Source organism: Calypte anna, chromosome 21, assembly GCF_003957555.1.
Source record: "Calypte anna isolate BGI_N300 chromosome 21, bCalAnn1_v1.p, whole genome shotgun sequence".
Taxonomy (NCBI): Eukaryota; Metazoa; Chordata; class Aves; order Apodiformes; family Trochilidae; genus Calypte; species Calypte anna.
The window spans coordinates 4,637,161-4,655,871 of NC_044266.1; the positions used below are offsets into that span (position 1 = coordinate 4,637,161).

An 18,711-nucleotide genomic window follows, 5' to 3' on the forward strand; every position below is an offset into this window, starting at 1 on the left:
ATCAATAGCAACCAACCTGCCAAATACTTTCAGTTTCTGCAGCCTGACGTGATGACTGATGCAATTCCTGACTTGATTCAAAGGCTTCCCTTATACGGCTGGAAATGACAACCCTGGTGACTAACCCAGCCCTTTCTCCACAGAGGGGACACCTTGGCCATGTGTAAAGAGCCTCAACCTCTTTTGGTGGGATCTGAGTCACTGGAGGAGTCACCAGGACAGCTGTCCCGTTCTTGCCTGTTTCCCCACATGCTTCTTGCAGGGCATGGGCAGGCAGGGATGGTTTCTTGCTCCCATTTCTTAAAAAACAGCCTTGATGTGGAGGCATCTGTGGGCACATGCAGAGGAAAAGGGTTGGCTGGGGTCAGAAATGCTTTGCTGTCTGAATACACGGTTGGGATGTGGTGGGGGTCACTGCAGCAATTCACCAGTTGCATTTACTTTGGTTTGGTTTTGGTTGTTTTGAAGGAAGGTAGACCCAAGGAAACAACTTTCTATGAATGTCAGATTAACAAAATGCCGATGAAGAAAAGAAACCCAGGAAAAAAAAGAATACTAAAACCCCCTAATATTAAAAAAAACCTAAGCAGTTGCTGAGAATAGTCCTGAAAGAGTCATTGAGGTTTACAAATGAAGGATGCTTATGAAGCAGTTGAAAGTGGATGTAAAAGTCAAATCCAAGGGTCCAGATTCCTCAGACCTCTCTCCAGCCCTTCTTGGGTGAAGCAACTGAAAGCAAAAATAAATCCAGCACATTATTCTTAGCATCACTAGGGGTGGGCACTGTTATTTAATTGCCAGATAGTTTCTGTGTTCAGAAATAGCACCATTTCCCATCTCTTTTCTTTCCTGTCCAAATAGGAAAAGGGCTTAATCACTGCTTCATTATTTATATCTGCAACTGGCAGGCAGCAAAGAGCTTTCCACGTCAGGAATCGGAGGAATCCCTCCAGGAATGTCCCCAGCCTCTGCGGGGTATCCCATGTGCTGGACCCTGGCTGCTCAGGGCCAGCAGCACCGGGTCAGCCCCGTGGAGAGAGAGGGATTCCCATTTCTCCCAGCCTAAGCCTCGTTAATTAATTAATTGTTGCGATTAATTCAGGATGATTCACTTGCAGGGGCTGGGATGAAACCGTAACCTGGCGGTGGAACGGGATGCTGGTGGTGAGCGTCCTGATCCCTGGGATGAGCCAAAGCTCATTAGGAAACAGACTCATTGATTTAATGACCTTTGGATCAGCCCTGGTGGATCCATCCTCACCCCGTGGTGATGGGTGCTGCTAAATGGGTGATCACGATAAGCACTGCCTCATCAGGCAGGTACAAAAGCATTAATTAACTGGCTGGTTTATCACTGCCTCTGATGTTTTCCTGCTTCCTTAAGGGGAAAAATAAATAAATCTCACGTTCAACAGGACCACGAGGTTTTGCCGGCGTCTGAAATCGCCCAGCTCCTTCCAGCATCCCTGCCTGCTCTGCGCCTAAAAAATGGGAAATCACCCACATCTGGGAGAAACCTGCTCTTGGTTGGCTTCTACCCATAATAAAAACCTTATTATCGGCGGGTTTAGTCTATTCTTGCACTTGGCAAGTATTGCTGTGAATCTGCAGGGGGATACAAACCATGGAAATGCTTCCCAGTGAGCTGCAATTATTTCCTTTAAACGAGAAAAATGCAGAAGAATGCAAATGAAAGACACACCTGGCTGATCAATTGAGGGTACCCAACATCAGCAGTCACAGCCCTGCCCTGGTGACCAAGGTCTTACAGGTATTTAATATATACTTTAAAGGTATTTTCCCTGCACCTCATCCATGAACACAATTGAGGCTGAAGTGTTTTTCCGGGCAGAGATAATCTTTGCAGGTGTTCTTTGAGTCACCCCTCCAAGAAAGCACCTCCACCCAACACATTTATTTTATTGTTTTTTTTTCAGGAGGTGCTGGGGAAACAAACACATCACCAGAGCCTTGGGTCAGGGTGCTGAGGCCAGCTCGCAGGTGCTGGTGCTGTTTGCTCGAAGTCAGAGCTGCTGCCGATGGAGGTTGATGTAAATATTACCAGGGAAGCACCAGGTTTTTATTACAGACCCTGAGTGAGCAGCTTCAGCTTTACCCCAGCATTACCGAGGGTTTTCTGCTTCGCTTGCTCACCAGGCATCACTGCTCTCTGCGGCGCTGCGAGGGAGTAATCACAGCATTCAATTAAACAAGATCCTTTGATTGCCGAGTGGCTCAGAGGTCCGGTTGGGAAACGCTTGTTTAATAACTTAATTATTACAATATCAACGTTTGGTAGCGACTGGGCAGAACTCTGCGTCCAGATAACAAAATTCCCCCCTTATAATTTAATCTGATCCAGGAGGCGAGTTCTCCAGCAGCAGCCGAGCCGAGGCCGGGGTGGGGCGGGTTTCCCAGGGCAGTAATTTGACATTGAACCGATTGATCTGGGGACCCCCAGATACCCCCCAAACCCCCCGCAGTTCCTGGGGACCCTGGGGGCGGGGCTATGGGGCGGTGGGAGGGGCTATGAGGTAATGGGCGGGGCTATGTGCAGCGAGGGGTGGGGCTAAGGGGAGGGGGCGGGGCCTGCGGGGCGCGCTGGCCGCACCGAACCCGCGGTGAGGCGGAGCCGGGACCGCCCCGCGCCGGCGGCCGCTGAGTGCCCGGGTAGCGGCGGCCGCAGGAGCGGGAGGAGGAGGAGGAGGCGGCGGCGGTGGTACCGTCACCACCGGTTCCCTCCTTCTCCCTTTCACCCTCAGCGCCCGCCCCAGCGGTCGTCAAGCGGCCCGCGCCCTCCCTCCGCGGTCACTTCTCCTCAGCCACCGCCGAGCCGCCGCTTCCGGCCGCATCCTCTCCCGCCCCCCCACCCTCCTCCTCCCGTCCCACTCCTCACCTCAGGGTTTGCGGGGCGGCCGCCGGGCGATGAACTCGCTGCTTTTCGGGGAGATGGCCCGCGCCTTCTCTCCTGGCGTGGCGGCTTCCTCCTGCCCGCTGGGCCCCGGCGGTGCTGGCGGTCCCGGTAGCCCGGCGGCGGCGGGGGGGGCCCCTCCGGTAACGGCAGCGCTTCGGAACGACCTGGGCTCCAACATCCACCTGCTGAAGGGGCTGAACGTGCGGTTCCGCTGCTTCCTGGCCAAGGTCCACGAGCTGGAGCGGCGGAACCGTCTGCTGGAGAAGCAGCTAGCGGCCCAGCAGAGCGAACGCGATCGCCGCCTGCGCTACAAAACCTTCTCCCGAGACCAGGCCGTGCAGACCGACTCCGGTACCTCCCCGATGCTGCCGCCACCGGGTCCCGGCCACGGGCTGGCCGCCGGGCCCCTCTCCTCGCCGCCTCACTACAGCCGATTGCCTGGGACCATCTGGAGCTACACCCAGGTGCGGCGGACCGGAGGCGGCGGGCTGGAGACGGTGCAGGGGCCCGGGGTCTCCTGGATCCATCCGGACGGGGTCGGGGTGCAGATCGACACCATCACCCCCGAGATCCGCGCCCTCTACAACGTGCTGGCCAAAGTCAAGCGGGAACGGGATGAGTACAAGAGAAAGTGAGCGGCTTGGGGGGGTGGGGTGGAGGCGTGAGGATGCGGGGAAGGGAGGGGGGGATGCGGGGCTGCGGGCTGCCTGCTCCTGCAGTGCGGGGAAACGGGCGAGTCCCTCCTTCAGGCGGGGAAAGCATCTGGGGATCGTGGGGAGACCCTTGGGGACATGGGGACAGGCCTTCTCCTGTCCCGGGGCTCCTCCGCTTGGGAGGATGCTCCCGGGATGCTCCTATGGTTTTGGGAAAGCTCTGCCTCGGGGGAGTGGGGGGGAGGGGGTGGTTGCAGCTCAGCTTGGTGTCCAGAAAATGGTAGTATCTTTTCCTGGGAGGCCGGAGGGCCATGATCTGAAAAGGACCATTATCAGCTTGATTTACAACAACAAGAAAAAAAATTTAAAAAATAACTCCTCTTTGGAGAAAGGAAATAATCCGTTCTTAGTATTGCTCCTAAATTTAGCTTGCCTTCATTTTCTGGTCTTACCACTCCACTGGTGAATTTCGTGTGCCAGCTCTTTGAAATTAGCTCAGTGCTGCAATATTTGGGTTGCAAGTACTGCAGGGGAAGGTTTGCACTCACGGATGTTCCTCTGAATTACTCAAAACAAAAGCCTTAATGACAGCCATGTAAACCCTGGTAATCTGGAGGGTTCTCTCAGCCTGTTGGTAAACCCCGGGTTTTTAACTGGTGTTCTCCCAGTTGGATGGGAGCTGATGGATAGGCTTCCCTTTGCTTTGCTGTATCAACCCATCTGTGCCAGAGATGGAGGCCAGAGGGGGAAAAAAAAAAAAAAGAGGTAGTTGGGATTCTGCAGGGAGATTCCTGCATTGTCTGAGAGCTGCCTGTCCTTTGGGGCTGGCTTGGGCATTCCTAATTGGAGTTTTGGCATTTTTAGCTTAAAATGTGTTTCCTCTTTTCCCAGCCCTGTGTTTTTATGTTTTTCCCCTGCAAAACCTATGTAATCCCTTCTTACTGGATCTCAGGCAGGCAGCATCTCTGGCCTCTGTGGCCTGTGAAGCGCAGCTGAATTTCTTCAGTCCAGGGTAACAGGACTGCAGTGTGCTCTTTGCATGCCTTTAGCCATCAGCTTTTATAACTGACCTGTTCTTGTCAATTAACTCTGTTTAGAGAGGTTTTATGGGCAGGCATTTGCTGTTCAAGAAGTAATTTTTAGCCTATTTGTTAGCTAATGCACTGTCTGCTCTCAGTGCCTTGTCCTTCCAGCTTGGGTGCCTGGATTGCTCTGTAATTTGTGGCTGGAGCACCTACTGACTTGGGGTGGAAAAAGAAGTTGAGCTCTCATTTCATTCCAGAATAGGAGATGCCACCAAGCCACGGGGTTGTGTTTGTTTGGATGGTTGGTACCAAGGAGATGGGAGTAGTGGTGCTTCAGGGGAAGTTGTGTGTGAGGTGTGGGTTATGTCACCAAAAGCTGGGGATACTTCTTCTTTTTGAAACCCTATGTCTCTATATACTTTTTTTCCTTGGGGAAGAAGAGACTTGTGGGCTGGTTTTTCTGTTAATACATAGCTGATTCTGCTTTCACTTACTTGTGTGCACCAAATTTTGAACCCAGTCTGTGTTCAGGTGTGGGTGCTTGCACACCCATGGGAGTCGCATACACCAAATAAAGCCAATGGAGTGAAGGGGACCTCATTGTAGGTAACCACAAATCTCATTTTCACCAACCTCCCCACTCTTAAAGCAGGTTTTTCTTTTGGTGCTTAAAAATAATATTTGATTAATGCATATCAAGATGTATCTCATTAGTATCATATCTCTGTGTGTTCATTACTAGATGATTGCAATGATTATCCCTCTCTCTGTGACCTTCGCTGTTCAGATGGACATGCCACAGTAAGATCCTTTGGGGCAGGTTGGCTGTTTCTTTTCTGGCCTGGAGCACACTTTTGAACACTTATGGAGCAGTTGTGCTGGTTTAAATTTAATTCTTGCAGTCAGAGTAGATTAGTCAATTCAGTTTGATTAGCATGAGCTAATGAGGTGTTGCAGTGTTTGTCAGCAATCCCCTGAACATTGGTACCAATGTTTTCTTCTTTTCTTTTTTCTTTTTGCAGGGAAAGGCTTCTCTGTCATGGCATGTTTGCTTGTCTAAACACACATTTTGGGTTTACCTTATCTTGCTGTCAACCCTTTGATGATCCAATTTTATTTAGGGAAATGAGCTCCAAGTGGAAAATAAGCTTTGTGCCCATCTCCTGATGGTGCTGTTAGGGCCTGCAGAAAGTGAGGCGTGTGCACAAGTTTCTTAAACTTGAGATCCTGAGAAGATGGGGGTGTTATTTGTAAACCAAGGGATGGGCAGCCCCTTGGCCTTTGGAACAGCACTGCTCCAGGTTGCATAGATCTTTGTTCTGGAAACACAATGTTTGCTGGATGCAGTTGAGTGGGTTTGTACAGTGTTGTTTCACAACCAACAAAATAATCATTTTGATGAACACCACAGCCTTTTTGAAGCAATTTGCCCTTGTGCTCTGACCAGTACAGCACCAACTCACCATCCAAGAATGGGTAAAAAGATAGTGATACGTTACATTTCTTTCCTAAAATAATGGAGGCTTTTTTTCCTTTTCAGCATGACCACTTGGTTAAGGAGAGCATAGCTTGTAAATGCTTCTTGTTTCAAGTATTTGGGCACCAGCAAAACCTGAGGTAGATTGCATTGCTCAGCCAGGGAATACATTGCTCATACCTAATGTGTGTGTTGGTGTTAAAGACCTAAACTTATTGATCTCATGAATTAAGAAATGTAGTAGTGGAATTCAGAATTGAAATAATACCCCCCTCCCCCCCCTTTTTTTTTTTTCCTTACTTTTAAAGGTAGCTTTACTCCTGCTCTTGAAAACAATAGTGAAAGATCATCTTAAGATGCTCTTTGCAATGAGATTCTGCCTGTGTAATTTTTGGGATTACCAGTTGCTTCATTTTAGAAAAATATATTCAGCTCCTTTGTTTCAGCCCCCAAAACCATTTTCCTTGGACATCCTAACACAAAAAAAACTGGAGTTCTGAGGCTTAGAAATTATTACATAGTCAGTGGAGCAGCTAGATCATATTTTACCCACATTGTTGTTTGTCTCTGTAGTACAAATGGGAAAATGTTCCCCTAAGGACCCCAGCAGATATTCCAGGCCCAGAATTGCTGCTTTTTTTCCCCCTAGGTCATGTTATCTTACACTGTGGTACTTAATATGAATCTTTTTCTACTTAACATGTTGTCTTAATCTTATAGTATTTTTTCTAGTAATGATTATGATTTTACACTGTGGCTTATAACTTCAGCTGTGGGAGTCAGTAACTGGAGAAGATTTACAGGAGAAAGGAACTTAAAATTTAATATTTTTTTTCAAACTGTGCTAGCATTTAGAAGAGCTCTTGCCTGTAGATCTGATTCCAAATCCCTTGTGCCTTTTTATCTGTTACTACTCTTTTACCAAGAAAAGGCAAAATTGTCCTCTATCAATTGTCAAACTTTATCAATAAAAGGTACTTCCAGGGACATCTGAAAATACAGGCAAGTGTCAGATTGTGTAAGTGAAGTGTTATTTTCTAGACAGAAAAAAAAATATTCCTACTGCATCACCTCTTTTAAGGCAAGATTGAACAGTTTTTGGTTTTTAGATGACTCCAACTGAAGGAAACCAGCTTTAGGAGAGGGTAAGTAGGTTTAATTTCAGCCATATGACCATGTGAGGGACTTTTGAGTTACCATGATCTGTTTGGGTTATTTGGAACAAAAACCTGAAGAGATTTTTGAAGCCAGCCTGCTCTGTCCTTCTGGAAGTGCTGGTCCCTGGCATAGGTGTGGGGCTCAGCATCTGGATTGCAGGCTGATGCTCTCTGTTTGTGTCTGTAAGCATGCAGCCAGGTCTTCAAATCTTCCTGGGTATGGAAGGGGGAAAGGAAATGTGCTTTTTTGTCTCCCCCCCATTAGTCTGCTTGCATCGCTGGCTGAAGCTCAAGGGCTGAGGGTGTTTTCCAGCCCCTGGAGCCCCTGTCAGGCAGGATGCTGAGCCCAGCACACAGACCTGGCCAGAGGATTCTCACCTTCCGTCTTCTAGCCTTGCCCTGAGATCTCCCCTGAAGATCTCTGAACGTCTCTGTGTGTTATGACAGGCAAAATACTGCTGCGTGTGGCCAGCCGGAGTCTGCTGACTTGGTGAAAACCTTCTGCAGTCATTCCCTCCTGCTTTCCTTTTTTTTTTTTCTTTTTTCCTTTTTTTCACTAGCTCTTAGCTGCAAGAAGGCTGCTGAGCAGCCTGTGTGCTGGAGCCTGCATGCTTGCACAGATTTGTATGGGTTCAAAATCGTTCTTAATTGGTGCAAATGTTGAGTCTGCCAGATGTTAGTCGGCTTCTCCAGCAGAGACTTAACTGTTACTAAGAGCTGAAGTGGAAATAATTGTTTTACCTCAGGATGGTATTTCATTTGGAAGATTAATAAAGTCCACTTGAACAAGAGATTATCTTAAATTTGCTGCAGCTGGGAAGGACAAAGATTATCATTGTCGAAGGCAGCGCGCGTCAAAACGCACTGGATCTCCTTTTTTTTAAAGAAGGGAACTTAATAAAAATGTGCTTAAGATAAGCCCTGGAGGAATGTCTGCAAACTTTTAAAGCTAAAATATCAGTGATAACAAGATGCAAATGTTACAGGTAGACCCAATAAAAAACAAATAATTTTTTATCCCTGTAGAAGAATGTGTGAGACTTCTGTCCCTGTTTCAATTGGTTACAGAGCTGGTAATAATGCAGTCTCTGTGTAAAGCCAAATATATGTGTATACATTTAATTCTGGCATTTCTGCTTTTCTTTTTATGTTTTCAAGGGGTAGTTATGTTTCACGGTGGCTTTTCACTAAAATTCAGTGTTCCTTACTCCTTCCAAAACAGCCACACAACCCAGTATTAGAGATTTTTTGATATCCCTTATAAAATGTGAAGTTGGATGTGAAATGCTTGCTCTGGTGAAACCTCAGACTCAGTCTTGAAGACTTTTTTACTTGCAATGAGAGGATATAAATTTTCTTTGTGAAGAAGGTAGAAAATTGTCCAGTGTGAAAAAAACTTGGCTGTACAACAAAAACTTTACATCCCTTATAATTGGTTGGAAATTATGGAATGGGGTGGAAAGCTGCAATGCTTGGAGCTGTGCAAATTAAGGACTGTGAGAATTATGCTTGTTTGGGTGTCAGACATTTGTCTTCAAATGATGCCATCTTTGCTTCTAAAAAGCTGCTGCAGAGACATGGATTTATGATTTACAGGAATATCTGGTGCATTCTAAAAAATCATAGAATCATAGAATTGTCTGGGTTGGAAGGGACCTCAGAGATCATCAAGTCCAACCCTTGATCCACTCCCCCCGTGGTTCCCAGCCCATGGCACTCAGTGCCACAATCTCTAATTAATTAATTTTTTTTTTCCATGGTGTAGCTTGGAAACTGGGACTTCTGGGTTGTAATAATGTTGGAGGAGTTTTGGAAGGACAGGAGAATGTTTCTCTTTGATCCCACTTTCCAGCAGTGGTACACAGTGGGGTTGTATTTTCTTAAATATATGAGTAGGTAAATCAGTGCATGTGCCTTACTTAAACATGCTTGTATGGGAGCAACTGGGCTTGGATATGTTATGACTGCTTTGAAATAGTTGTCCTAGCTGTGCAAACAAAGTATTTATTCTGAACTTTATCTCTGGCTAACTCTTAACTTTGAATTCTAATTAAAGTGATGAATTCACAGATGAACTGGATTAGCTGTGGTGGAGAGAAAAATCACCACCTCATGTTGTGGTTAAGAGTTTCAGAGAAACTTGGGCCAGGATCTGTGCTGTATTCTTCAAAGAACAGCTTCCCCTGTTGCAAAAGCACCACAAGACTTTCTGTGTATATTTTGAATTTACCTTTTGATTCCTCTGTGACTCATGATGGGAATCTTGGGACTTTTCTGAAGGAAAAAAACCCAGATTTTTCAGAGGACAGCTTGAGTGTTGAGTAGATCTGGGAGCAAATCCCCCCCAGCTACCTCTGATTTTCCACCCAAATAATCTCAGAAGACCCTTGCCATTTGGGGATGAGGTGAAAACAAACACAGAAACAAGTTATTTCTAGCTCTTCATCATCTTTAATCATAGGTTTTCATTGCAGTCCTGCAGTTTGCATGCTGGGCTTATAGCTAAAGAAAGAACTAAACCCACGTACAGCTCAACAGCTGCTTTTTTGTGGTGAAGGTTTTGTGGTGATGCTTTGCCAGGTCTCTTGTTGGCTTCCTGCATATTCTTTTCAGTGAGTAAGTTTATTAATTATTTTTTTTCCTACTTTGCTAGAAATATTCACAGGATGTTGTTCTTTACACTTCAAGGCTTCATCTGAATTTTTAAGACCAGCCTTTTTGTTTTTCCATGAAGGAAAGAGTTTTCTTCCAGCTTAGTCTTAAAAAATAGTAAAAAACTTTACAGTATGTATCTGTCATAGGAAACCCTATGCATGGACCTCCCACCCTTGCATCTGAAGTGGAGGAGCATGTATCTGTATTTAAAGTAGGGGGAAAAATAGGTCATGGTGGTATGGCAATAGCTTGGACACACTGATAGATTACTAAGTTTCAAATATAGGGTTAAAATGCCTTGTTTTGGGGCTAGAGGTGAATGAGCATAGGTAGTGACTTAGAGATGCTTGTGCCTGCTGATTAAGAAGAAGTCATTAAGGAAGGAGGGTGGGATTTGTTTTTAATGCCAAAGAAGTAAGTAATGTATGTGATGTTTCATAATCTCTGGCTGTTGCCTGGTCTAGAAACAGTTCTTATCAGATCTTTCTGCTTCCAAGTAGGCTTGAAAAAAGCTGAGGTGATAGAACAGTGCCTGCCACTGTGTTACCTGGATTGCACAGATGCTGGTGAAAACGTCAGACTGGGTGCTTTTTTTTAATTTTAATTTGGTTTTTTTCCTCCTAGTACTATTGCAGAAAATAGCAACTGGGAGGCATGTATTTTTACCATGATTGGATTAACAAGGTTCTTAGTTTCAGAAGACTTTTAAAAAGGAAATTATTAGTGTTTGCTTAAAATACTTAATGTGTGGGAATCTTTCTCCTCTGCTCTGTTTGCTGGGAGTGATGTTGATCCATGTACAAAAAATGACATGGGCTCTGCCTCTGGATCTGCTTCAATAACAAGAGCACCAAGAGAGCTTGGAGAGAATGGTGCTCTGTGGCCATTAATGATGAGTCCTGTTAATGACACAGGACATGGGCTGGCTGCATTGTTACTAGGTGAAAGTGAATCATAGATGATGCCTTTTTTCAGCCTTTTGTTCAGGCTTCCCACCCTCCAGCTCATCCCCATGGGATGATGGTTACTGGGCTCAATTTGGAAGCATTCTGCTGGAGTTGATGGCTCCTGCTTCCCCAAAAAAAGTTGTTAATTTGAATCCACTTCCAAGTAGATTTTGGGACTGAAACTGGTCACGTCTGCTTTCTCTGTCCTGGCTTCAGAAATTAGCCCAGTGCTGTGTTTTGGATTCCCCAGCTTGTTCTCACTGGGGGAATGTTCAGTTCTCCCCTTTTTTGGCTTTTTCTGTCTGGAAATTGCCAGCATGTGTTGTGAAGGGTTTTAGCTGGGATCTGATGCCTTGCGTTGATGCTCTTTGTAGTGGGGCTCCAGTTTAATCTTCAGTCTGATGCTAGTTTCATTGGATTTATTCTGAATTTGCACCGGAAGAGAGTCAAAAGCAAAACTTCACATTAAAGCCTGAGATTCAGTTCCATGTAACTTCATAAATCTCAAGCCAAATGTTTTGATTTCCCAATCTTAAATGGTTCCACAAAGCTGAATATAAATGGCAGAGCCTTTGCAAGCAGGTAGAGTTCAGATAAAAGTTGCTTATTGTGCAGTTATCAGTACCCAGGGTTTGCATCCCAAACCCTCAAAATGTGTAGGGTGAGCAGAGAACATCAATTGGAAGGCATGGCAGCTCACAGACCCTGTACTAAAAAGAGCAATCCTAGGGGAGAATTAACTTTGTTCTCTCTCTTGTGGGCAAGAAAACTTAACTAATTTGACAATGGCTCATTAACAGATGTTGAGGGAAGTGATTTACTGTTTAAATACAGTAAATATGTTCAGTCCATACAGTGACTCGTTGGGATTGAAGATCAAAGGGAACCTGGCTCAGGATTTATTCCAAATCAGTGGTTCCAGTGGAATATATTACAGGTAAAATTTGTCTGCATGTCTCTGAGGGTTTGTTTTTTTTTTTCATTAAGCTTTCTCTGATACAGAGAATAGAATTTATATTTAGCAGGCTCGTGGCTGTTCAATCATAGCAGTCAAGTGCTGTCAAGTCACACCTGGTTAACAAAAATACCAGATATTGCTGTAATTTTATACCATTCTGTGGAATGGCATGAGAGCATTAATATTGAATCAGACTGAGTGTTTTAGGGTTCTCTATTTTTAGGCTTTATTATTTTTAGGGTTCATAAAGCTATTGTCACTAAAACTGTGGTAAGAAACTTTCCCTCTTTTGAGTACAGAAAGAAATTTTTTATTTCTCCTTCTAACCTTTTCAGTAAAACATTGACCATACGATGAAGCACTGAGCATTCTGGCTTCTGTTCCTAACTCTTCTACTCATTTTTTTCCCCAAATGACTATACCAGAATCTTCTCACCTTTGACTGACTGTTTTTGTCATCTGTGAAGTTTTGAAACCTCTCCTTTTTTCTTTTAAAAAAAAGGAGAAAGAGGGAGCACAGAGCACTTAAGAACTCTCTAATGCCCTGGAAAATGTTTTTCCACTAATCTGTATTCTTAACTAGAGTGCAGTTGTCAGTGGGAGACCAGCTTTTTGTGTTAAAAGGGACAAAGTGACCCAGGGAGTGAAGTCACTTGCAGAGATGCTGTAGAGAATTTTATCCTTTCAAGAACGACCACGGGATGTAAGTAAGCTCATTTTGTGATAAGTGTCCCTGAAGGACAGCAAGCTCCTGGTGGCAGCTTGTGATGAATCTGCAAATAAACCCATTTTCCTTCATAGCTTCTCTTCCCCTTTTGGGCATTAGATACTTCTGTCAATTTATATGTAATGCTGTCAGACTCCTATTTCAGTGGAATTGACTGTCTTCTCTACTTATTATTTTATGTGGGAGAACCTAGGAGCCTTCCAGGTGCTGTGTAAGGTAGGTCATGGTGATGCAGTGTAACTAGTGTCATTTTCTTGCAGCCCTGGCAGAGGTGACATCCTGTTTTCAAGTGTCCAGCCTTGCCTTTTCTCCAGCATTCAGTGAAGCATTTTGATCTTTCTGCTATCAAATTCACACTGAGATAGAGCTCCAGTGCCACAAGCAGGGATTTATTCCAATGCCATGGTGAGCTGGCATGGCTCCTGCTGAGGGGGCTTTAATTTAGGTGGTGTTTGGGTCCATGACTCAGCCTAATTCTCCTGTAATTGCAGGGCAGTCAGAGGTAGGGGAATGAGGTCACTGTCTCAGTCACTCTGTCCCTTTTCACTGGTGTTTTGCACTAAAAACCAAGTTTGTACTGGAACTCTTGCTGTCCATCTCTCCCTGTAAACAGCAGGGAGTTTGTATCCCCTCACTAATAACAATCCTCAGTGTTTCAGACTGTCCTACAGTTGGATTTCATTTGTGAAAACTTGAACATCAGCAGTGTTTGCAGCAGGAGGCAAACTGGGCTTACTCCATCCCAGTAACTCTGGGACTGTGGGACTGGTATCTTTGAGAGTATTCCCAAAATTTTGGGGTTTTTTTCTCATTGTTTGCCTGGGAATTCAAGTACTAAATTACTTTCTTGGAAATGTATGCAACCAAGACAACAACAACAACAACAACTATTATGTTTGTGTGAATTTAAGACTCATCTGTCTTTGTTAGAAATATTAATCTTTAATTTTATTTCCTCCTAGCTGTCATCTTTATTAATTTGCTGCCATCTAAGTTGCATAGAAGAGTGGTAATTCTGTAAAGGGTAGTCACCATAATTAACTAGAAGCCCTAAACTATATTAATCTGCCCATTGTGCCAGAAGTGATTAAAGCAGCTTAAACAGAGTGAGCATTCTTATATTTCTTAAGGACTGTGTGAGAAGTACTCTGTGTTTCCTCATGTGTCAGAGCAGCCTTTGAAGAGCAGTTTATTTTGCTAATACTTGTGTTCTTAGAATCCTGATACCTCACATAAAAGGCACAGTTAAATATATTTATCTTTACAAAGGTTATAAAACTCTTCAAATGTCGATAACTGAAGTAGAGGAGCACCATTTGGGGACTTTGCTGTGTACTGGGTATGTATCCCACCTGAATTCCCAACTCCTGACACCACATAAGCTTTATCTCATTTGAATAAACAGTTTGCTTTATCTTGAATAGGTTCAGTAAAAGTATTTAGTTTTGGGGCAGAGATTAAGGTACTTCTAGCTTTCTGTTTGGAGGCTGCTTCTTAAAGGATGTGGAGAAGGGAGTGCAGGTGGAGATAAAGGAAAGCCATGAGCACATTGGCTTCAGCTTGTAATTATTCTTGGCATTTCAGGTTGAAGAACTGCAGAAGTGAATGAAAAGATTGTAATAAATTCCAGCAGGTTCTCTGGTTCCTTTCCACAGAAGGGTAATCCTGATCTCTTATCACTTGCTCTTATCAGAGCCTTTCAGAATTACTTTGAGATGATAACAGCAGTGTGGCTACAACAGGGCTAGCAAAAGGGAGGGCTATAGAGAGAAAGCTTTTACTCAGGAAATTGCTCCAATTAAGACTTTTTATGAGAGAGGATGTTAAAATGCCAGTGAAGGTAATGCAGGTTCCATTCTAACAGCTCAGATCAGCCACTTGTACATTGAATTAGTTCAGTATGTCTTCATAGAAATGGAGCAGATTTTTCCCCAGAATGGGTGATTTGCCTGAATACTTAAATGAGAAAAGATGGGATTATCTGTTGAAAAGGAGCTGGGGTTCATGTGTTAGTAGATGGCAGCAAGTATTGAAAATGCTGTAGTCTCTGGTCACTTTGTGCTGTGCCAGTGATGTTTTTCTTGTAAGGTCACCACGTAGCCCAAATGCAAGACATAATATTTACTCTGCTACATTTCTACAAAAACTATCAGTTTAACAGGGATTTAAAATTTTTTTTTTCAACTTTGAAAATTTATCAGACATTCTTGATAATAGTGGGCTTCATGTTTGCTTACTGTGCAAAGCTCTCTTCCTGGGGGGACCCGTTTGGTGGAACTCAACTTGAAGACCCCAGTCTCAACATGGATGTAAATGTTCAACTGCCAGAAAATCCCTGCTCTGTTTGGAGACCCACAGTGTGATGGTAATGCTCAAAACATCCAGGTTTTCCTTTTCATAACAGATTACTATGAAGTCATAAGGCAGATCTGAAAAGAAATAATCCTTACCCTAGATGGGAAAAATTTCCTGTAAAAAGCCTGCTAGTTTGCTTCTCTTCAAGCTGTGATGTAAGAATCTTCAATGTAGTCATGTGCAACAGCTGAGATAATGCACTATTTTAACTTGGCAGCCTCCAAGGGGACATTCATGAAAGCTTTCATTAGGTGTTTATAGAAAACAGAAAGGAAATTCATACCTCAGAAGTTTGCCTGTACTTTCCGACAGCTTAGTGTTAGATCTTATTATGGCTTTAAATCTCTTCTGCAACTCCTTTCCTCCTCAGCTGCCAGCCTTTTGGCAAGGTGTCTGCATTTTGCTGAGAGTCCTTAGCAGCAGTAGGAGGTGAGAAATGACAAGTGAAATGTTCTAAGCCCCATAAAAATACAAATGTATTTTTAAAATGGTGATGGTGTATGTTAGAGCATGCTTCTGTGATGTCTTTTGGAAGCTGATGCAAGGCTAGAACTATACAGAATTATACTCCTTTGTTACACGAGCATTCTTGACTATAAGTAGATTTCAAATGTTTTATTGTCTGCTTTGTATTATTCCTTGTCCTCCCACCCAAAAGTCCTCCTCCACACTAATATTTTTGGTTCTTGAGGTGTTTGCTGCATTCTGGGGATACAAAACAGGAAAGAAAATTGAGAATTAGGGTAAAGAAAAAAAAAAGGAAAGGTGAGGGAAAGAGGAATACAATTATCTGTAGAAAAATACAGATTCTTCTTGTGCTGCTAGAGGGAGAACCTTGAAAATCATCTCAGTTCTTGTGTACTGGATTTTAGGTAGAAGCTCTTGGGGTGTTTTTCTTCAGGAACTGGGAGTGCTGGGAGTACTTTTATACTAACCTGCTGCATTTATCAGTGGATATTTTATATTCCTCTTCTAAGATCAGTGTGCTGCAGTGGAGGTGAAGGACTAAGAGTTTGTTGGGGAGCTTTAGAAACCACAATATGTCCAGGTCAGATCACTACTTAAATTTTCAGCACAGAGGATAGAAGCTGAGGCTCAGACTTGCTGGCAGGCTGCAGAAAACTTCTTTTATATATTGCAAATATTTGCTTAACACTACCTAATGTGCAGTTGACAGTGGCATGTGTACTCGTGTACTCATGTTAGTAGTTTTGCATCTTGGCTAACTATTAAGACACTGTTGAAGGCCGAGAATAAGATGAATTTTAAGTTTTTATTTTTTTCTTTTAAGCCACTGAAGCTTCACAATCTGGCACAGGCATGCTGGTGCCTATCTTCTGCCATTTAAATACATTTGATAAAATTAAGAGCATTAAGTAATTTTTAAACTTCCCAAAACAGTGGATGGGTTTTTCTGTGGTTATTACATGAATCAGTTTTAATAATCCCATTTCATTGTGCAGTTTTGTTGCTGAAACTGTGTGCTGAGCTGGTAACTCCCTTCTGAACAGCCCAACTTTGAGCAGCTATTTCTACTCTCTCGGTTCTCTTCTGTTCTAGCCTGTATTTATTTCAGTAATGATGTGGATGTGGGAGATGAGCTGTCCCAGGGAATCACATGGCTTTACTGGGACACCAGGATAATGGCATTCTGTGTTCCACAGCCCGGGCTCCTCCAGCAGACCCCCCCTTTGTCTGTGCAGGGTCTCTAGAAACCTTGTTCTGACCTTTTTAGTGCAGGAGACAGCAATTCTACAAGTTTCTCACATTAGCACTTGTACCAGGCTATTTCTGTCTGTTGACCAAAAGAATTTGAGATGATGAATAGTCTGTGCAATAATTACAATGTGATTTTAAAAGCACTGGGTAGGCTGCTGCTTCCTGCCCTGCTCATGCGGGGTTAGCAAAAAAACTACTTCAAGATGTCCACCTTCTGCTTCTCATTTGTTCAGAGAAGCTGGGATGTGTTTGTTGGAGCCATGTAATGAAATTTAACCCCCCTGCCATACCATGGGTGAGGAGGTAAACATAAAGCAGCTTCCAAAAAAGATCACAAAAAAAAGCAGATGAACCTAAAAAAAGGGGGAAATGCCTCGGGCTTAAGAGGAAGAAAACCAAGAATTTGAGCATTGTCCTGGGAAGACTGAGGTAGTAGTTACCTATGTTCCAATAAATATTTACAAAGATGACAGTTCTGCACAGTTGAGCTAAAAAAAGTCCAGAATGGAGTTTGCTGATCCTCCCCATGCCAAAAGTGTCATGCTAATTGATCTGTGTCAAACGGGTGTTTGGGTCTAAGTCTTATCAGATGTTTCATAGTCAGACCTAATCATATTTACCATGCCATGTGTGGGCTGGATCATATTCCTGGAATCAGAGCTGGCTTGTCAAGCAAACTGTCTGACATCTCCTTTCAGAATAAAATGTTGCTGCAGGTATCTTGGAGGCAGAGCTATGGCTCTGGAAGGTCCTGCTCTCCAGCAGTCTGCTAAATTCAGACTGTAGAAAGTGAGTATCCTGTTGGCACAGGGAGCAGTGGTTGCTCTTTGTCATTAAGACTGGCAGCTTGCTCAAAGTTGATATTTTAGCTAATTCAATTCTTTTCCAGCTCCCATATCTGTGATGTGCTTCAGATAGCCTCAAGGCTGCCTCAGTAAAGCCAAGGGCTTATTTCAGTAACTGGAACTTAAAAGCTCATCAGAACATTTCCCTTAGAAGCAGGGGACTGCCCAGGGGGAGGCTTTTGAGCTGTTCCTCTTCTTTGTGTTGCACATTTCCCCCCTTTCCACTTGTTGTCTTTGCCTAGTCTTGAGCTCTTGGTGTTTTTCTGGTTGTAATGGCTGGGTGTAATTTTCTGGTTGTCTTGGCTGCTTTGCTTTTATTGCAGAGTGAATCTTCATCCCTCCCCAAATCAAAGCCCATGGGCTGAACGTATGGGCTTTGCATTTGCCTGAGTTGCCTTTTTTCACCATTTTTTTCTTTGCTCTTTTGTTAGAAGCAGTTCTGTGCTAGCTTCAGGCCTTGCTAAGCTTCCTGGAAAATGGAAGGGGGGCAATCCCTGCTTCCTCATGGAAGCAAATCCCTCTCCCCTTCCCCAGGATCTGCTATACCTAGTGAAAAAAACCCCAAACAATCTGTATTTCAGCAAACACTGCAGTAGACCCAGACTGCAGAATTATTTGACCAGACTTAAGAGATGTATATTTGTTGTAAAGACTGCCAGGGAGATTTTGACAGGAGTGAAAAATTAATTTAAGTTGCTGGTGTTAATTCTGCTGCACAAATGGGCACAAATTTGTAAATCTGTCTTGACACACTGGCAAACAGGAGGATACAGAAAGTAATGTTCAGTTTATCTGAAGAATTGGTTATCATATTGCCAGTTACATCACAGCCTTGCTGCCAGGGCTGGCAATCTGTGGGATCTTATCAGTCAGCACAGTTTCTGAGTAACCAGTAATCACTGCAGGCTGCAGGAAACACTTTGTTCCTGTGAACAGCACTGGGATTGCAAGGTGCTGAGGACACTAGTGATAAAATGTTATTTTTAAAAAAAAAATTCTTCTCTTCTTCCAGAGTATGGGTGCTTTGTAAATAATGCTGTAGGAGCCAGGGGTCTTTTGAGGTTTTGCTCCTTAAACTGTAAAAGCTCCATTCCTCCAAAGCAGCTGTGATTTCTCTGTGCCAGAGACGAACGGGAGTAGCAGAGGAGCTATGCAGAGATGTTCATGTGCTGTGAGCTTGCATGAAACACTAAAAATGATGACTTTCACAGAATCACAGAATCACAGAATCCTAGGGGTTGGAAGGGACCTCGAAAGATCATCTAGTCCAACCCCCCCT

General features: G+C 43.9%; 1 protein-coding gene across 1 annotated transcript in view; it reads left to right on the plus strand.

The window, feature by feature from the left end:
• The first annotated feature begins 2,613 nt into the window (after positions 1-2,613).
• The window catches only part of IFFO2 (intermediate filament family orphan 2), a 36,871-nt gene continuing 20,773 nt past the window's right edge, over positions 2,614-18,711 (plus strand). The window contains exon 1 of the mRNA XM_030463817.1: positions 2,614-3,545. Coding sequence (XP_030319677.1) covers positions 2,926-3,545 — 620 coding nt within the window. The 5' untranslated portion in view covers positions 2,614-2,925. The remainder of the gene's footprint in view (positions 3,546-18,711) is intronic.